This window comes from Haliaeetus leucocephalus, unplaced genomic scaffold (genome assembly GCF_000737465.1).
Source record: "Haliaeetus leucocephalus isolate CR32 unplaced genomic scaffold, Haliaeetus_leucocephalus-4.0 Scaffold13, whole genome shotgun sequence".
NCBI lineage: Eukaryota > Metazoa > Chordata > Aves > Accipitriformes > Accipitridae > Haliaeetus > Haliaeetus leucocephalus.
In genome coordinates this window covers 389,622-404,457 of record NW_010972449.1, presented here as the reverse complement: position 1 = coordinate 404,457, position 14,836 = coordinate 389,622, and the positions used below count along the sequence as shown (strand labels likewise).

The 14,836-nt window shown below is 37.3% G+C and overlaps 1 protein-coding gene across 1 annotated transcript in view; it reads right to left on the bottom strand.

The window, feature by feature from the left end:
* The window catches only part of MED13L (mediator complex subunit 13-like), a 203,120-nt gene that overhangs the window by 47,162 nt on the left and 141,122 nt on the right, over positions 1-14,836 (bottom strand). The window contains exons 5-9 of the mRNA XM_010574210.1: positions 10,547-10,692; positions 8,962-9,156; positions 8,384-8,575; positions 3,250-3,412; positions 2,320-2,424 (exon numbers count right to left, since the gene is read on the bottom strand). Coding sequence (XP_010572512.1) covers positions 2,320-2,424; positions 3,250-3,412; positions 8,384-8,575; positions 8,962-9,156; positions 10,547-10,692 — 801 coding nt within the window. The remainder of the gene's footprint in view (positions 1-2,319; positions 2,425-3,249; positions 3,413-8,383; positions 8,576-8,961; positions 9,157-10,546; positions 10,693-14,836) is intronic.

Below are 14,836 nucleotides of genomic sequence, written 5' to 3'. Positions count from 1 at the left end.
AAACAGTATCTATAGGACAGTAGCTGTCCAGTTTCTGCAGCTGTACAGAAAATTTTTATTGCTGTTTGAAATCGGGTACCACCTTCATTTTAAGAATAATGTTTTAATTTCCCAGTTGCTGTGTTTACTAACTCCAGCATGATGTAGTTATCACTGGAGGTATTAAGAGACAGTGTGAAATTGCAGATGCAGCTGAACCTATCCATAGAATCAGGCTTCCATTGTCCACTATTGATTCCCCATGCTTTCCAGGTGAAGCTGGACCTCAGCTTTCCATAGGAAACATTTGGCATCCTGACAAAACATTTATCTGTTCTGTACTCTTGAGTGTATACATACAAGCAACGTATAACCAGGGGTAAAGAGCAAGGCTGCAGAAGAGCAACACTTTCACTTCGGATACAGCACAGGGTCTCCAGGTTGAACACTCTGCCCTCCATATGATGCACAATCCCTTTATCTCTTCTTCTAAATACACAACAAACAACTGGCTTCATGAGAAGTCAAACACAAAAGGTACAAGGACACAATCTCTCTTCGTTCAATTTTGGACAATGGAAATTTCTAATCGACAACCTTTCGGAGATTGTGAGAACGCTACATTCCTGAATTTCTCTGTACAGCCGAATCTATAAAGAAAGCTCTGCAGAGTTTGCTGTGGCAGACAACACATTTAAGGATTTGGTGAGATGATATATTAAATACTATTATTAACAGCAGCATTATTCTCAAGTTTGCCTCGCTGTTAAAAGAAAAATAAAGACGAAAAAAGAAAACCAGCTATGTCTCAAACACAAAAAGCAGAGAATCATTTCAGCCACATCACTGGCTGTTGTGTTGACTATTATTTTGGCAAAGACCCTTACTGCAGTTGGAGAGGGGCAGGGGGGCAGAGGGGGATGAGAGGGGATGAGACAGGAAAAAACCAAAACCAAACCCCAAAGCGCTTAGCATAGCACGATCAGCATTTCTGTTTGATCATAAGAATGACATTTACATCTGTGCATACTTAAGGAATAACTTCTTTAGGTTATAAAAACATCTTTACCAATCTTTTAAGTAGATAGTGACCTTGGGAATTAAAAGTTTCAGTAGAAGCAGTTTCACAGGACTATTTCACTGGAAACTGGTTTTTTTGTAACCCTGTAACATCTCTCTCATAATTTTAAGAACGGTTAAGCAGAATTGGTGGTGCTGGTTTGCCTTTCCTGAGTGAGTAGTACCAGAACTTTGAACTGTGATTTCTTTTTGATCAGTTGACAGTGTGTCCTGATTTCAGCTGGGATACAGTTAACTGTCTTCCTAGTAGCTATGTACAGTGCTATGTTTTGAGTTCAGTATGTGAAGAATGTTGATAACACTGATGTTTTCAGTTGTTGCTCAGTAGCGTTTAGACTAGAGTCAAGGATTTTTCAGCTTCTCATGCCCAGCCAGGGCACCTGACCCAAACTGGCCAACAGTGTATTCCATACCATGGGACGTCCCATCTAGTTTAGGAACTGGGAAGTGGGGGGGCAGGGATTCGCCGCTCGGGGACTGGCTGGGTGTCAGTCGCCGGGTGGTGAGCAATTGTCCTGCGCGTCATTTGTACATTCCAATCCTTTTATTACTACTGTTGTCATTTTATTAGTGTTATCGTTATCATTATTAGTCTCTTCTTTTCTGTTCTATTAAACCGTTCTTATCTCAACCCAGGAGTTTTACTTCTTTTCCTGATTTTCTCCCCCATCCCACTGGATGGGGGGGGAGTGAGTGAGCGGCTGCGTGGTGCTTAGTTGCTGGCTGGGGTTAAACCACGACACAGTGGATGACCATGCTGCAAAGGTTTTATATTCTCTTGGATGTTTTTTGGTGTCCTATGAGTCATGGCAGATTGACTAGAGGTACATGGAGTAAAGCGATTCTTAGGGATATTTTTCCTCTTCCTCCCAACAGGGACAATAGCACTAGCCCTCAATTGGGATGCTCTGAAACTTATGCAGCTTTGGCCCCTCTTCATCGTGAGTCTTACCACTCCACACATTAAAGCTCACATTCCTGAAAAGCCTGAAGGATGAGTTCATTATGAACAAGAAACGTTTGAGTGATTCTAGGCCCCATTCTCTAGTCTAGGATCATTTTTCCACTCAAGTTGACTACTGCAAGTGATGATGATATGAGACGCATATTAATCACCTGAATATGAGTGATGATCACAGTTTTGATATTAGAGTTTCCTCTTCTCTCAGCTAAAACATAACTCCCTTTTGTAAGTGTACCTCTACATGAATTAAACAGGGCTCTTCCAAATGATAAATGCTTACTCTCTTCAAACCTCACCTGGAACAAGAACAACTGACTCTTTGGACTGGATCCACAAAATCCCAAGAAACAGTGCTGTTAGGAACTTCCTCTTCCAAATTTGCAGTTGTAATTTGATTCCTCCTGAAGAAGATAGAATTATTTTAGTAGTCATCATCTTTTCAAAACCCAAAATTTTTAAAATGTGTATGCGTAAATTCACATATGTTCCCCTCAGATAAATTACTTCCTTCTACTTCACCTTATTCTGTATTTAACAGTAGTTCCCTCTACTTCCTTACAGTTTGATTTATGTGAGAGAATGGTACCAGCTCTACGTCAGATAGCTCTGTCTGGAGTTTGAGCACAAGAAACAAGGGGCAAGCAATTCAAACTGAATCTGGAAATTCTTCTGATATATCCAATGAGAAAATTGCATGGAAATAGTGAAAAAATAATGATTTCAGGGCACACCATGCCATGAATATACTTTAAATCTCTGGTATTAAAGGCCTATGATACTAATAATACGAATTTACCGTATCCTTGTCAATTGGAATTTTAGTCCAACACATGTAATGCTTTACAAATATTATCCTTAGAGTTCTAAATATCAAATATATACTATTTGCTCTTCAGTCACCCAAGTTTCAGTCTAGTAACTACAACTGGAGCTAGAAAATACAATCAAATCTGAAAGCATCTAGCTGAAGGCACGTGTTATGGATTTGTAACGTCAAAGACTGTCACAATTAAGATCCATAACTGCAAATACAATGCTTTAAGTGTTAGGAGTTTTCAGATGAACATAGTAACAAATATTCTTTGATAATGGTGTTCTGCATCATTAGCTTTGAGTAGTGGTAAAAGAATCTGTGAGGAATAACATTATCTAAGGCAAAACTATTACAATTTTAACTACATATTATGTGATATTAATAAACAAAACCATCAGGACTGCTGCCTTACTTGGACTGTGACCTGTTGAGAATGCATTCCTTCCAGACACGGTGAACCATATGATTGTGAAATTTTGGAGTAATCTTGCCTGATTTCTTTGGACTGTGTACACTGACTGTCCCCTCCTGTACAGTTGAATGGCTGATACTGCTCTGAGAGCATCCACTTTCTCCTGCAATGTAAATTAAGCATTAATGTTATAGCTGTTCTTAATATTCACATTTAATACTTTTTCCTGAAAAGACTTTCCCTCTTATAAGGCTGCTGACTACACAGATGTTCACTTTCGCTAGAAAATGCTTAAAGCATCATGACAAAAGACTGACTAAACTACATTTCAAAGCAATACTTGCCTTTGGGGTAACAAAGATGGCACGAGGTTATACCAGGTACAATAGTCGTGCAAGTACCGCACCTCTCGTGACATAATATACTCTGCCACTTAAATGGAGGTAGTTTAGATACCCACCTACAGCCTTGTAGTGAATCACTAAGAAATAGTGCAGACAGAGTTTTTTCACAATTATCCTCGATGTTAAACTTGAATTTATATAGTCTTTGGTGAGTTGCTTTAAAGGCTAAATTTATTATAATATGGATGGTTCTAAAAGCATCTATTGAGAAAACCAGTAATTTATGTAGACTACTTCAAAGCAAGAATCAGTTCTTTATACTCAAGATAAAACCTCACTGAAGAAATGAATGGATTAGTGTGATGCTATTTCTTTATAATATACTTGAATTGAAATACCAGAATCAAAACTTGCTTTGGTAAAATCTTACAGTTGAGATGTATACTACTACAGAAATTGTTCCACAGTTGATCATTAGTATATACTATTAACATCATATGTGAGGTTCTCAGTAATACTGTATGATTATCAGAGATAACAAATGAAGATATTACTTCAATAGCCTGAAAACTGATTTACGCTCTGCGCTTCATTTTGTTCCATCTGTGATGCAGAAACCTTACCAGCTATTGTATAAGCAGATGTTTTTCTTCTACTATGAAATACGTTTTTGTTTTAGACTAACTGCAATCTAACACAGTCATCTTTACAAATACAAACTACAACAGTAGAGGGAGCTTTAGGTTCATTTGGCCTGGCGACTGAGTAACACTGTGCTCTGGATGGAAAAGTAAGGATATGCCGCGTTTTAACAAGGTCAAATCAGTGTACAGAACACTTCGTCCTTCTGCCTGACGCAATTTAAGAAGCCTTAAGAATGAAACGCTGAAAGGATTCACTACTATACATCACTGCATCTAACAAGGTAATTCTGCTGATTTCTATTAGATGACTTTCAAAATACAACTTTTAAAATCGTGCACAAGCTGCCTAACCCTGTATCTTCTTTGATTCTTCATGCTTATATATTTTTTTCTCCAGCTAGACCTTCCCTGATTCTCTTTTTGTAAAGAATTCTAATTAAAAAAGAAGAGGCAGTCAAAACCACAAGTCCCTAGATGTACTGAGGCTTGTGGCTGTAACAATTTATTTCAGTGGCTTTTAAATGTTCTACAGACATTATGAACTTGACAGTTGATCAAAAAAACAGGTCAAAACTTCAGAATTAGCCAATCTGTCCTCCTTTCGGGTGGGACAGGAAGGAATCTGTGTATATAAATAAACATTATGTGCACACATATACATCGCACACATCAACCAATAGCAGAACAGTTACAACTGCCAGTTACAAAAAAAAAAACTATGATGGAAAGGGAGGGATAGGATGTATGAGAGGATAACCAAGGAGCTACCCAAGCTTTCAAGTTACATTTGAGTGCATTAATTATTGTTTTCCAAAATTTTGTAATATTTTTATACTATACAGTACAGCATACATAGCATAATATGAAACAGAACTTTGCAGCAGGCAAAAACATTTTGTTCTCATACACTGACACTAATTTTTATCCATGAGAACCACCGACAAAATACTGGAACACACACAAATAACTATGTCACATAATAGTATAAATACTGGAGAACACAACCAGCCACTCACCAGAGGTCAATTCACAATCCCTATGGTGCAGTCTGTTTCTACACATGAAAAATGTCATTCCCCAGTTTCAGCAGCAATTTGTTTCGTTACATACTTTAGACACAATCATGGAAAATACGGTTGAAAGATACCTGAAGAGATCATCTAGTTCATTCCCTGCTTCAAAGCTGGATCAACATATTTGACTAACCTGTTCTTTGAAAACAACCCCCCCCTCAACAAAACATGAAAAAAACCCCAATTACCCACCCACCTCCCTACTAATGGAAACTCTGCAGCTTCCCACCAGCCAATTTATTCTAACACTTCATTATCCTTCCTCAGAGAAAGTTCTTCTTCATGTTTAACCTAGTTTTGCTTTGCTCCAGTTTAGGTTCATTACATATTGGTTGCAGAGAAAAGATTATTCTTTTTCTCCTTTTATGTCTCTAAAGACTGTTACACCATCTCTCCTTCAAATTTCTCTTCTCTAGACTAAACAACTTCAATTCTTTCCATCTTTTTCTGTAGGTCCTGTTTGCAAAATCTATAACCATTCTCACTGCACTGGATTCCATCCAATTTGTCCACATCTTTAAGTGTTCAAAACTAGACATGGTCCTACAACCATATTTTTACTAGTATGGGGCAGAACTGAGAACTGAAGTATTATTCATGTGCCTCAAACTAATCCAGTTTATGTATCCCATCTACTGATGCTGAACTGCATGACATGTTTTTCCAATCCATTTCTCCAATTTTTCAAGGTCTTTTAAAATGGTGTTTGATATAATATAAAGGAATCCTTTCATTGTTCGCTGGAGAGGCACCCCTCTGATACAATTTCATATTGCCCTCAAACAATAGCAGAGATCAAACAGAAACTATGACTGCTAGATTGGACAATATGAACGCTTTTTAGACATTAATAGTTTATAAATATTCTAAAATAGAGTACCCTTGTGATAATATACAAGTTTAACAGGGATCTGAAAAATATAAAAATACAACAGCACATTAAAATATGCATCAATACTTTAATATTGTTATTTAGAAGTTGACTGTCTTGCTTCAGTTAGTTACTAATAAGCTTTTTGCTTATTTTAACTATCAGTTGCCTTGAAAAACACCATGCAAAGTGAATTTAAATCCCACATTCTGTATTATTATCAGTAAATACTAGATACTCTGATTGTCTTCATATACAGGCACTGTGCATGGACAAGTGAATCCAGACAAGTACTTCCATGGCAATAAAGCCAACGATGATTAGTTTTCTTTCGCTTTACGTCAAGATTGATCCTCTTGATGTGACAGAACCACCTAATAAAGGCTAAGCTAGCTTGGTAGCTCCTTAGACCTCAGTGAGGGTATAACAAGGATTCTTTATTCCCATCTGGCTGCATAGTCTCACAGAAACTTGTAGGAACATTCATGTCTTCAATGCTTCTATTGCTCTGTGAAATTTAGTAAGCACTAATCAACAAGTTCAAAAAACCCTGCAAGTTCAAGCAGAAGGTTGCCCAGTGGTGAGTGGTCTCTAATGATTTTGCCAATGTGACTCAAGTCAGAGAATCTTCTGTGAACCGAAACTCAATTCCAAATAACAGTCATTTGCAAAGCATAAAACATGCTGGTACTTGTGAAATTATTATTAATAAAGCTTACAAGGAAAGGCTGAGAAAGCTGGGGGAGAAATCTTATCAATATATACAAATAATTGACAGGGAGAATAGAGAGGATATAACCAGTGGTATCCAGTGAAAGGATAAGAGGCAATGGGCATAATTTGAAATACTGGAAGTTCCATTTAAATGTAAGAAAGAACTTTTACTGTGAAGGTGGTCAGCCATTGGAACAGGTTGCCCAGAGAGGTTGCAGAGTGTCTGACCTTGGAGATGTTCAAAACCTGATTGGACAATGTCCTGAGCAACCTGCTCTACCTGACCCTGCTTTGAGCAGAAGGGTTGGATAAGACAGTCTCCAGAGGTCCCTTCCAACCTCAACTATCTTGTAATTCTGTTAGTAACTGGCAAGTGTGTAAAGAACAAGTTCAGAAGACAATCTACACAGAAAAAAATTAGTTAGTTGTAAACATGCCTTCAAAACTTTTTTTTTTGCGGGGGGGGGGGGGTCCCTGAATTTCTTTTTTCTATATCATATTTTCTTTTCTTTTTTTTTTTTACTTTATTATCTTAGAGAAGTTTGCACTCAAATAGATGTTTGACTCCTCTGTTCCTTAGTTCTCATTTGAAATTGCAGTCCTGAATTTTTTTACAGCATAACCACAATGACAGCAACTAATCTTAAGGTCTTGTCTGTATTCTAGATGATGACAGGTTATAGATATTTATTTTCATTTCCGAGGAGCAACAGGATGTACATATTCATTTCAATGAAACAAGATACTAAGGATCTAGTACCCCACATACCAAGCATTTGGATGGCTTCTGAGATTAGAACTACTATGGATCCAAACATTTGAAAGAGGCATACTCTATCCAGACAAAACACGTAACTCACTTGCAAATATTATGCAGCACTCTGCCATCTGCATATGATGCAAGCCTATGTCAGTCCTCATCTGGGAAACCCAAGCTCCTTCTTACCAGTTTCAGAGACTTATGCATTTCTTTTGAATGGCCCTTAATTAAAATCCAACTATGTTGGACAAAAAGAGTAGCTAGCATTTGCAAATTTTCATTATACCAACATGAATGCTTAGTTAAGTGCTGTATTTCTAGCTCTTTACAAGAAGAGCTACTTACTCTTGTATGTTCACTGTACTCTCGTACCACAATGACTCAACACCCTCCTCCAATCCCAACACAAGAAAACCAACACTTCATAAACACTGGCAAAATCTGTCAAACACTGTCAGAGTCTAGGCTCTCAGGTATTTGCACTACTGCACAAAGATAATGCAGTTATAGAAAACGGAGCTTAACTGAATTCACAGTTTTGTTTAAAGACATGTCTTCTTCAGGGGTGTTTAAAGTAGCGGCTTTAATTTACCACAGACCTACAGAAAAAGTCCTCTCCTAACTTTCAGTCTCTCGCCTGTCTTTAATCTGCTACTGTTCACATAGTTATCCTCACTTATCATGAGCTATGCAAAAATGAAAGACTGCCTCCTGAGTTTATTGCTTACCCATAATGGCCTGCTCTGGAGAAGTGGGTGGAGTGAGTGGCATCCCACAGGTACTAGCAGGATCTTTCACGCTTCCAAGCCCCTGCTGTCCCACATTTAAATGGCCTCCAGTATTGGCAGTGTTCTGTGACATGGGAATGTCACTCTGGGAGATGAGAACAAAGGCTGAAGGATATACCATCCTTACACCACCTACAAAGAAATGGAAAAACAAAAGTCTTAATACCTGGTAATATTCAGCAGCCTTAGCTACTTCAACTTGTTTTCAATGTCAATTAGACAAAACTTATTATCCCAAATATAAAGAGCTAAGGAATTGCACATACTAATGTATACCTAACCCTCTATAACCAGTACAGAGCTGAAACAAGTAGCTTGATACTGTGAATAATAGCATGTGGGATACAGGGAGTACAGAAGCTTGAGGCAAGATAACTAGTCAGATGTTCCAGTGTCAAGAGAGCTACAAGAGAAGATAGGAAAATTATAATGGCTGTTTCTGATTAATTAGATTTTTTTTTTTTTTTTTTAAATCATGTGGAGGAAAATAATCCTTCAGGCAGAATACTGAAACTTACCAACAATGACTTCAACTGCCACAGGGAAATCGTTGTCATATCCCAACTCTTCTTCCTCTTTCATGCCTTCTTTTTTCTTCAGCACCATAGGGTAAAAATACTGCCATTCCTCCATCAATTTACGAGTTGCTGGGTCTGACATCTTATATGACTGGCCCGTGAGTGTACCATTTAAACCATAAGGACTCACCAAAACTGCAAAGTAAGAAACAACAGTCCCTACAGTATATATATATTTCAACCATTTATCAGCCAGTGTCTGCCTCTAGCTTGAGTCACTGTTCTACCTGCATGCTGATTTAAAGGATCTGCCTTCAGGGGAAAGCTACTGCACACTGCACTAGCTTCCTGTACAGCCATCCCTACAGAGCTAAAAATGGACCTTTTTATAGTTTAGTTTAATAATTTCCACAATGAACTAAGCTAAGCGTACTGAAACAGCACTCATTACGGCAAAGGGATGACCATACATGGAAGTAATAGAGGATAGATATTCAACAATAGGATTTTTACCAGGAACATATGGTACTAGAGGCTTCTCAGCATTAAAAAGCATAGACGTAACAATATATGAAGAAGACTACAGTCATGACAAGTAAGGAGAACTAGTTGCTCAACAGATATTCCCATTCACACTCAGTTTTGCTTTTACTCATATGTGATTTGAGAGAGTAATGAATTTAGCTCACTGAAATAAAACCTTCTAAGACTTAAGTGTCTGAGCCTCTGTCAAAACTTTACATTTAGAAACAAAATGTTTTTCAATAAAGCTTCTATAAATTAGCATCTCTATGAATGCTTATTTTATAAGTCTCTGGGTCTTTCTTTACTGTATGTTAATTTTATAGAGATTTCTTGCTTTAATTGCTTTGAAATTATAATTTCAGACTGTAGTAAAGACAGTATAACTCAATGACTCAAATATTCTTATATTTTTTCAATTTAGAGCATTTCACCAGAATTGCATCATGAATTTAATAAGCCATTAACTTAATTCTGTAGAACCCTAATTTCTTACACTGGCAAATAAATAGACAGAGATACTTCAAGTTTTTCATTGTTTCTGATACATTTTCACAGACATCCCTTCTTAAAAAAAACCCAAAACCAAAAAAAGTTGACAATCTATGAATGAAAAGTACTCCCAAATTAGATAAGCTCAGTATTTGTATTCACGTAGCATTAAAGTTACAGATTTGAGCCCACTGACCTAGACACCATGCAAAAAATCAAATCAGTGCACTCACTTTCTTAAATAATAAGTCTTTAAAACAAACAAACAAAAAACCAACAAAACAACAGATGAATTTCTTTGTTTTATTTAATATATGCATGTACCTTTAAAAACAATGTTAATGAATATAAAGCTCTGGAAAATTCCCACACCATTTATGGCTGGCTATAGTGCTGAAGTTCTAACAATATTTTCCCTTACATCCTCAACTTCCTGAATAGAAATTTAACCCATTTGAAGAGTTACTTAACCTTACTTTATTCACCTCTGAAGATAACATCACCAGGAGCAAAGTCCCTGCCACACAGAAGCGAGGTTAAGCACACAGAGTTCCAAATCCAGCTCACTTACCTTGGAACGGAGACGGTGAGGACTGGGCCATATGGATATGCTCTTCGTTGATCAGGTAGATTGGCTGGTGTTGAGCAATCTCCACACTTGTGCACACATTGCTTTCCCCATGAAGAAAGAATGTGAAGGCACACGACAAATGTTCACTGGAGGAGGAGGGAGACAAACGAGAAACAGATTTATTAGCATGTTAATGAACTCATGGGCAGTTGCAATTCCACAGCCTTAGAGACCAAATATGTACTCTTCTGTTTTGTCACTTGTGACTACTGAATACAGGTTCATTGGCTGATTGATAACCATGCACGACAGAATGGCCCATCACTAGACAACTATTTGATAATGTTGGCAACTATCTCAAAGATTTTTTTTCCTACTTGTTTCAATTAATAAGATCATTACAAACAAATGGGATTTTAACCAGGATTCAAGTAGTAAAAATAGGGGTCTTCAGAAATTCTTCAAAATTCACTCTGTAATGGGTTCTAGCTGAAAAGGAATAAAAAAGGAATAGGAAAGATGTTTGTCTGATACCTCATGAGAATCTCCATTAAAGAAAATAAAAGGACATGAATATTACAAAAAGTTGACAATGGTCTAAGATGAAACATGGATTTGCCACTGATGATTAAACTTAATTTGAAATGAATGGTATTTAAAATGTTCCCACTTTATTCTACCCATAGAATGACCTCCCATCACAGCTAACTATTTTCTTAAATATTCCTTACCACAAAGCCACAAGAAAAAAGAAAACAAAACACATTTCATGCTTTTTATCATCATTTTAATCAAGTAAAAATTTACAGAGCTGAAGTGGTAATTGTGCAGTAATTTTTCTGTCCAATACCATAGCTGTGCATAGTTCTATAGCTGTTGGCTTTGGCACTGGGCCAGCCAGTATTTTAAAGACAGCTCTTAACTACCTTCACCAAAAATAAACACCACATGCAACTATAACAATTTTACTTTAGTATTTAAGTCAACCAACTGCTCTACTACTGTCAGCTATTTTTAAACAAAGGCACTGATGGTGTAGAATAGGAAGCTGTTCTAATCTTACTAATCTCTGAATGATTCTACACATCGTGTAGAACAACTTTTCGTCCTGTACTACAAGTTACTCTTCTGTGAGCCTCAAATACTACCACAAAAACCTGAAGAAAATGGTTAGCTGAGAAAAATCCGGAGAGAAAAGGTTACTTAAGTCACAGATAACAACTAAACTTCCTTGGTGCTATCATCCTGTATTCAGAAGTACTTGGTAGCAATAACTTAACTCCAGGAAATAAAAGGTTTCATTAGATTTCCATTTTCACAAGGGAAAGAAATTTCACGATCATCAGTGTTACAGAAGTCAATTGATCATTAATTTACATGCAGGGGGAGGGAAGGAACGGGACATGGAACAAAATGGGTCACAGATTCCATGTATTTCTATCCAGCTATCTTGCCCCAAAAAGAAAAACAAATCAATTCATGTAAAAAAAATAACTGAACAGCAGATTTCTGCACATCCAAGAAACACAAAAATAAAAGCAAAGCCCAATTATTTAATCACAACCCATTAGTTCCCTTACATAGGATGATAGCCATTAATATAAAAAAAGGTCTTAATAAATAAAAAAAACCATGAGAAATCTGGTCTAAGATCAGGCAGGGATAATCTCTACAGAGAGTTCAGCATGCAGCAGGTCAGCCTTTCTAAAGCAGAGAGCAAAGCTATTTGTAAAGTAGTCATTTTCAACTCCTGTCTTTAGGATATTACACCAAAATCCTCCTGATTCTGCAAGCTTCCTACAGTGTTTGACTGTGAAAGTCTTGCTTGTCTTCTATTGAACTGAAGAAAAAAAATAGCCTTCTGGGACCACACAGGGACTCTTTCAAGCCTCCTGCAAAGTGGTCTGGCATGAACAAATCACGTGCAATCTTATGCAACATTCGCAATGATCCATAAACACTGCGAGACTAAGAAATAGACCAAGTACAGTTTAAAAGACAAAAGATTCATTTGTTTTTGCAGGTAAGGGAATGCATGCCACTAGCTTTTTCAACTGAGAGTCGGCCAACACCAAAATTAATCATTAAGTTCAGAAAATTAAATAGCCGTGGATTAAAAGCATATACGACTAATTATAGGAAAAAAGATATACAAATACAGTATTAGCTCATTTTACATTCCTGAAAATAGACAGATGAAAGAATAATAGTAATGAATATTACTACTCATGACCAGCAACAAACACTTCATTAGTGAAAGACGGATCATTTCTAGCACTGGATCCGAAGTCAATCACGCTCAGCTGTTGAAAGAGAACCAACCAATCTCAGTCACTCAAGTATTCCTTTTCTTCAGACCACAGCTGAGGAGTCCTTGAGGCACAAAGCACTCTCTGCAAGTAAGAGAGTGGAGCAAGTAAGCCTCCAGCCAGCCTGCCCCCGTCCAGCATTCGGCTTTCCTCCCTGCTCCCTTCCCCAGGCCTTCCTCCCGCGGGCGGTCTTACAGTGCTTTGCAAGAGAAGAAACACTTACGTCAATTTTATGCTCCCGCCAGTGCCAGAGTCATTGCTATAAGCTCAGCTTTCAAGACCAAAAACAATAAAGATCAAGGCCTGGGGACTTCCTACACACCCAATAAGCTTCTGGCAGATTCTGAGTAAAACGTTTACTTTCATAACGAACAGGAATTCTATTTCAAGAAAATAGCGTAAGCACGCTCTGTGACGTATACCACTCAGGCATGTACATCCCAGCCTCCTGACATTCCTGTCTTTAGTACATTTCACACAATTCCTTAAATACCAAGCTGCAGAAATCACTCTTGCTACAAACGTGAGACAGATCTTCAAATAAAATTCAAGCAGAAGAAAACTTACCAAGCTAAAAACCAGTCAGCCTTCAGAAGCAGACTGAGCACTGAGGTTTTACTTTTAGTAACCATTTTAGCTACAGTTCTACAGTGTACATCAAGACCTACATACTTCAAACTAAAGCTTCTAAAATATATAAATTGTTCAGGTCCTCACTAGAGTTTTCCAACAGTGTTTTATCAACATCCAGTTTTCTTAACAGATCTACTACTCTTTGTGCTAACAAAAGCACCATAAAAAAGCTAAATACAAAATGCAGATCAAACTAGAGTTTCTAAAAACATTCAGCACCATGTTCGGACTCTTTTTTAAAATTTTATTTTATTTAAATTTAAATTTATTTCAACCAACTTCAAAAACTGAAGCTGACAGGCTTTTGAGAATCCACTCTACTATCTCTCCAGGTTTTTAAACTTACTCATTTCTGTACTCTTTCTTATCTCCCTGACATTCAAAATATCAGAAACCACCAGAGGCACATGTGAAATGGCTTCCAAACTATTTCCCCTACTCTACAAAGTCTGTTGGAATACCTTGAGCTGTCAATTTATACCTATTCAGAACAAGTACAGTAATAAAAATACTAGCAATTTTGAAGAGCTGCATTATAAGTTTACTTTGCACATATTAATGAATTACACAAGGAACAAAACTAGCTTCAGAATCATGTTTTAGAACCTATATTGCTACCCAAAGGAAAGGAAGAAGGGACAAAGTCTCTTTAGGTGAAAGTGTGAAAGCAAGGTGACCATCCTGAGCAAGGCACCAGACATTCCTGATCCTTATCAGAGGAGTACAATGTGCCACAAATTCCCTAGAAGAAGTTCCAAATCAGAAACCTGAATCAGACTGAAGCATCTATTGCATTAAAAAAAATAAAGTTGGAAGCACTTAAAATTATTTATGCCTTGGGTGTAGTATAAAGTGAAAATGCTTTAGCGATGTACCCACCAACTAAGTATGAAATACACTTCAGATGGACTAACTCAGCTACCTACCATTTAGGGTTTGAGGTTTTTAATTTCCTCCTTTCCTTTCCTTGGTTTTTTTCAGGCGTACAAACAGTACCACCAGAGACAGTGGTAGCTGCAGCAGTTTTCCGTCAGAAAATTTCAACACAAACTTAAATAAGACATATTCTTTTCATCTTACTTTATAAAAATTAGAAACGCTTTAAAAGAATGCAAATCTGTAATGGTGCTCTCACCACACTATGCAGGAATTGTTCTCTCCTTTTCACAGTTACCTTTTCAGAAACCTTTCTTGCCTTTACAGGTGACTGATAGCTGCCTCAGTTAGGATGTCACCTTCCCGAACAGAATATATAGAACACAGCTGCATTAAGGCCAAGGTCTGAAAAACGCTCAGCACTGTGGTCTTGAGCCAGCACAACACTTGAGCATATACTTTAAAGAATATT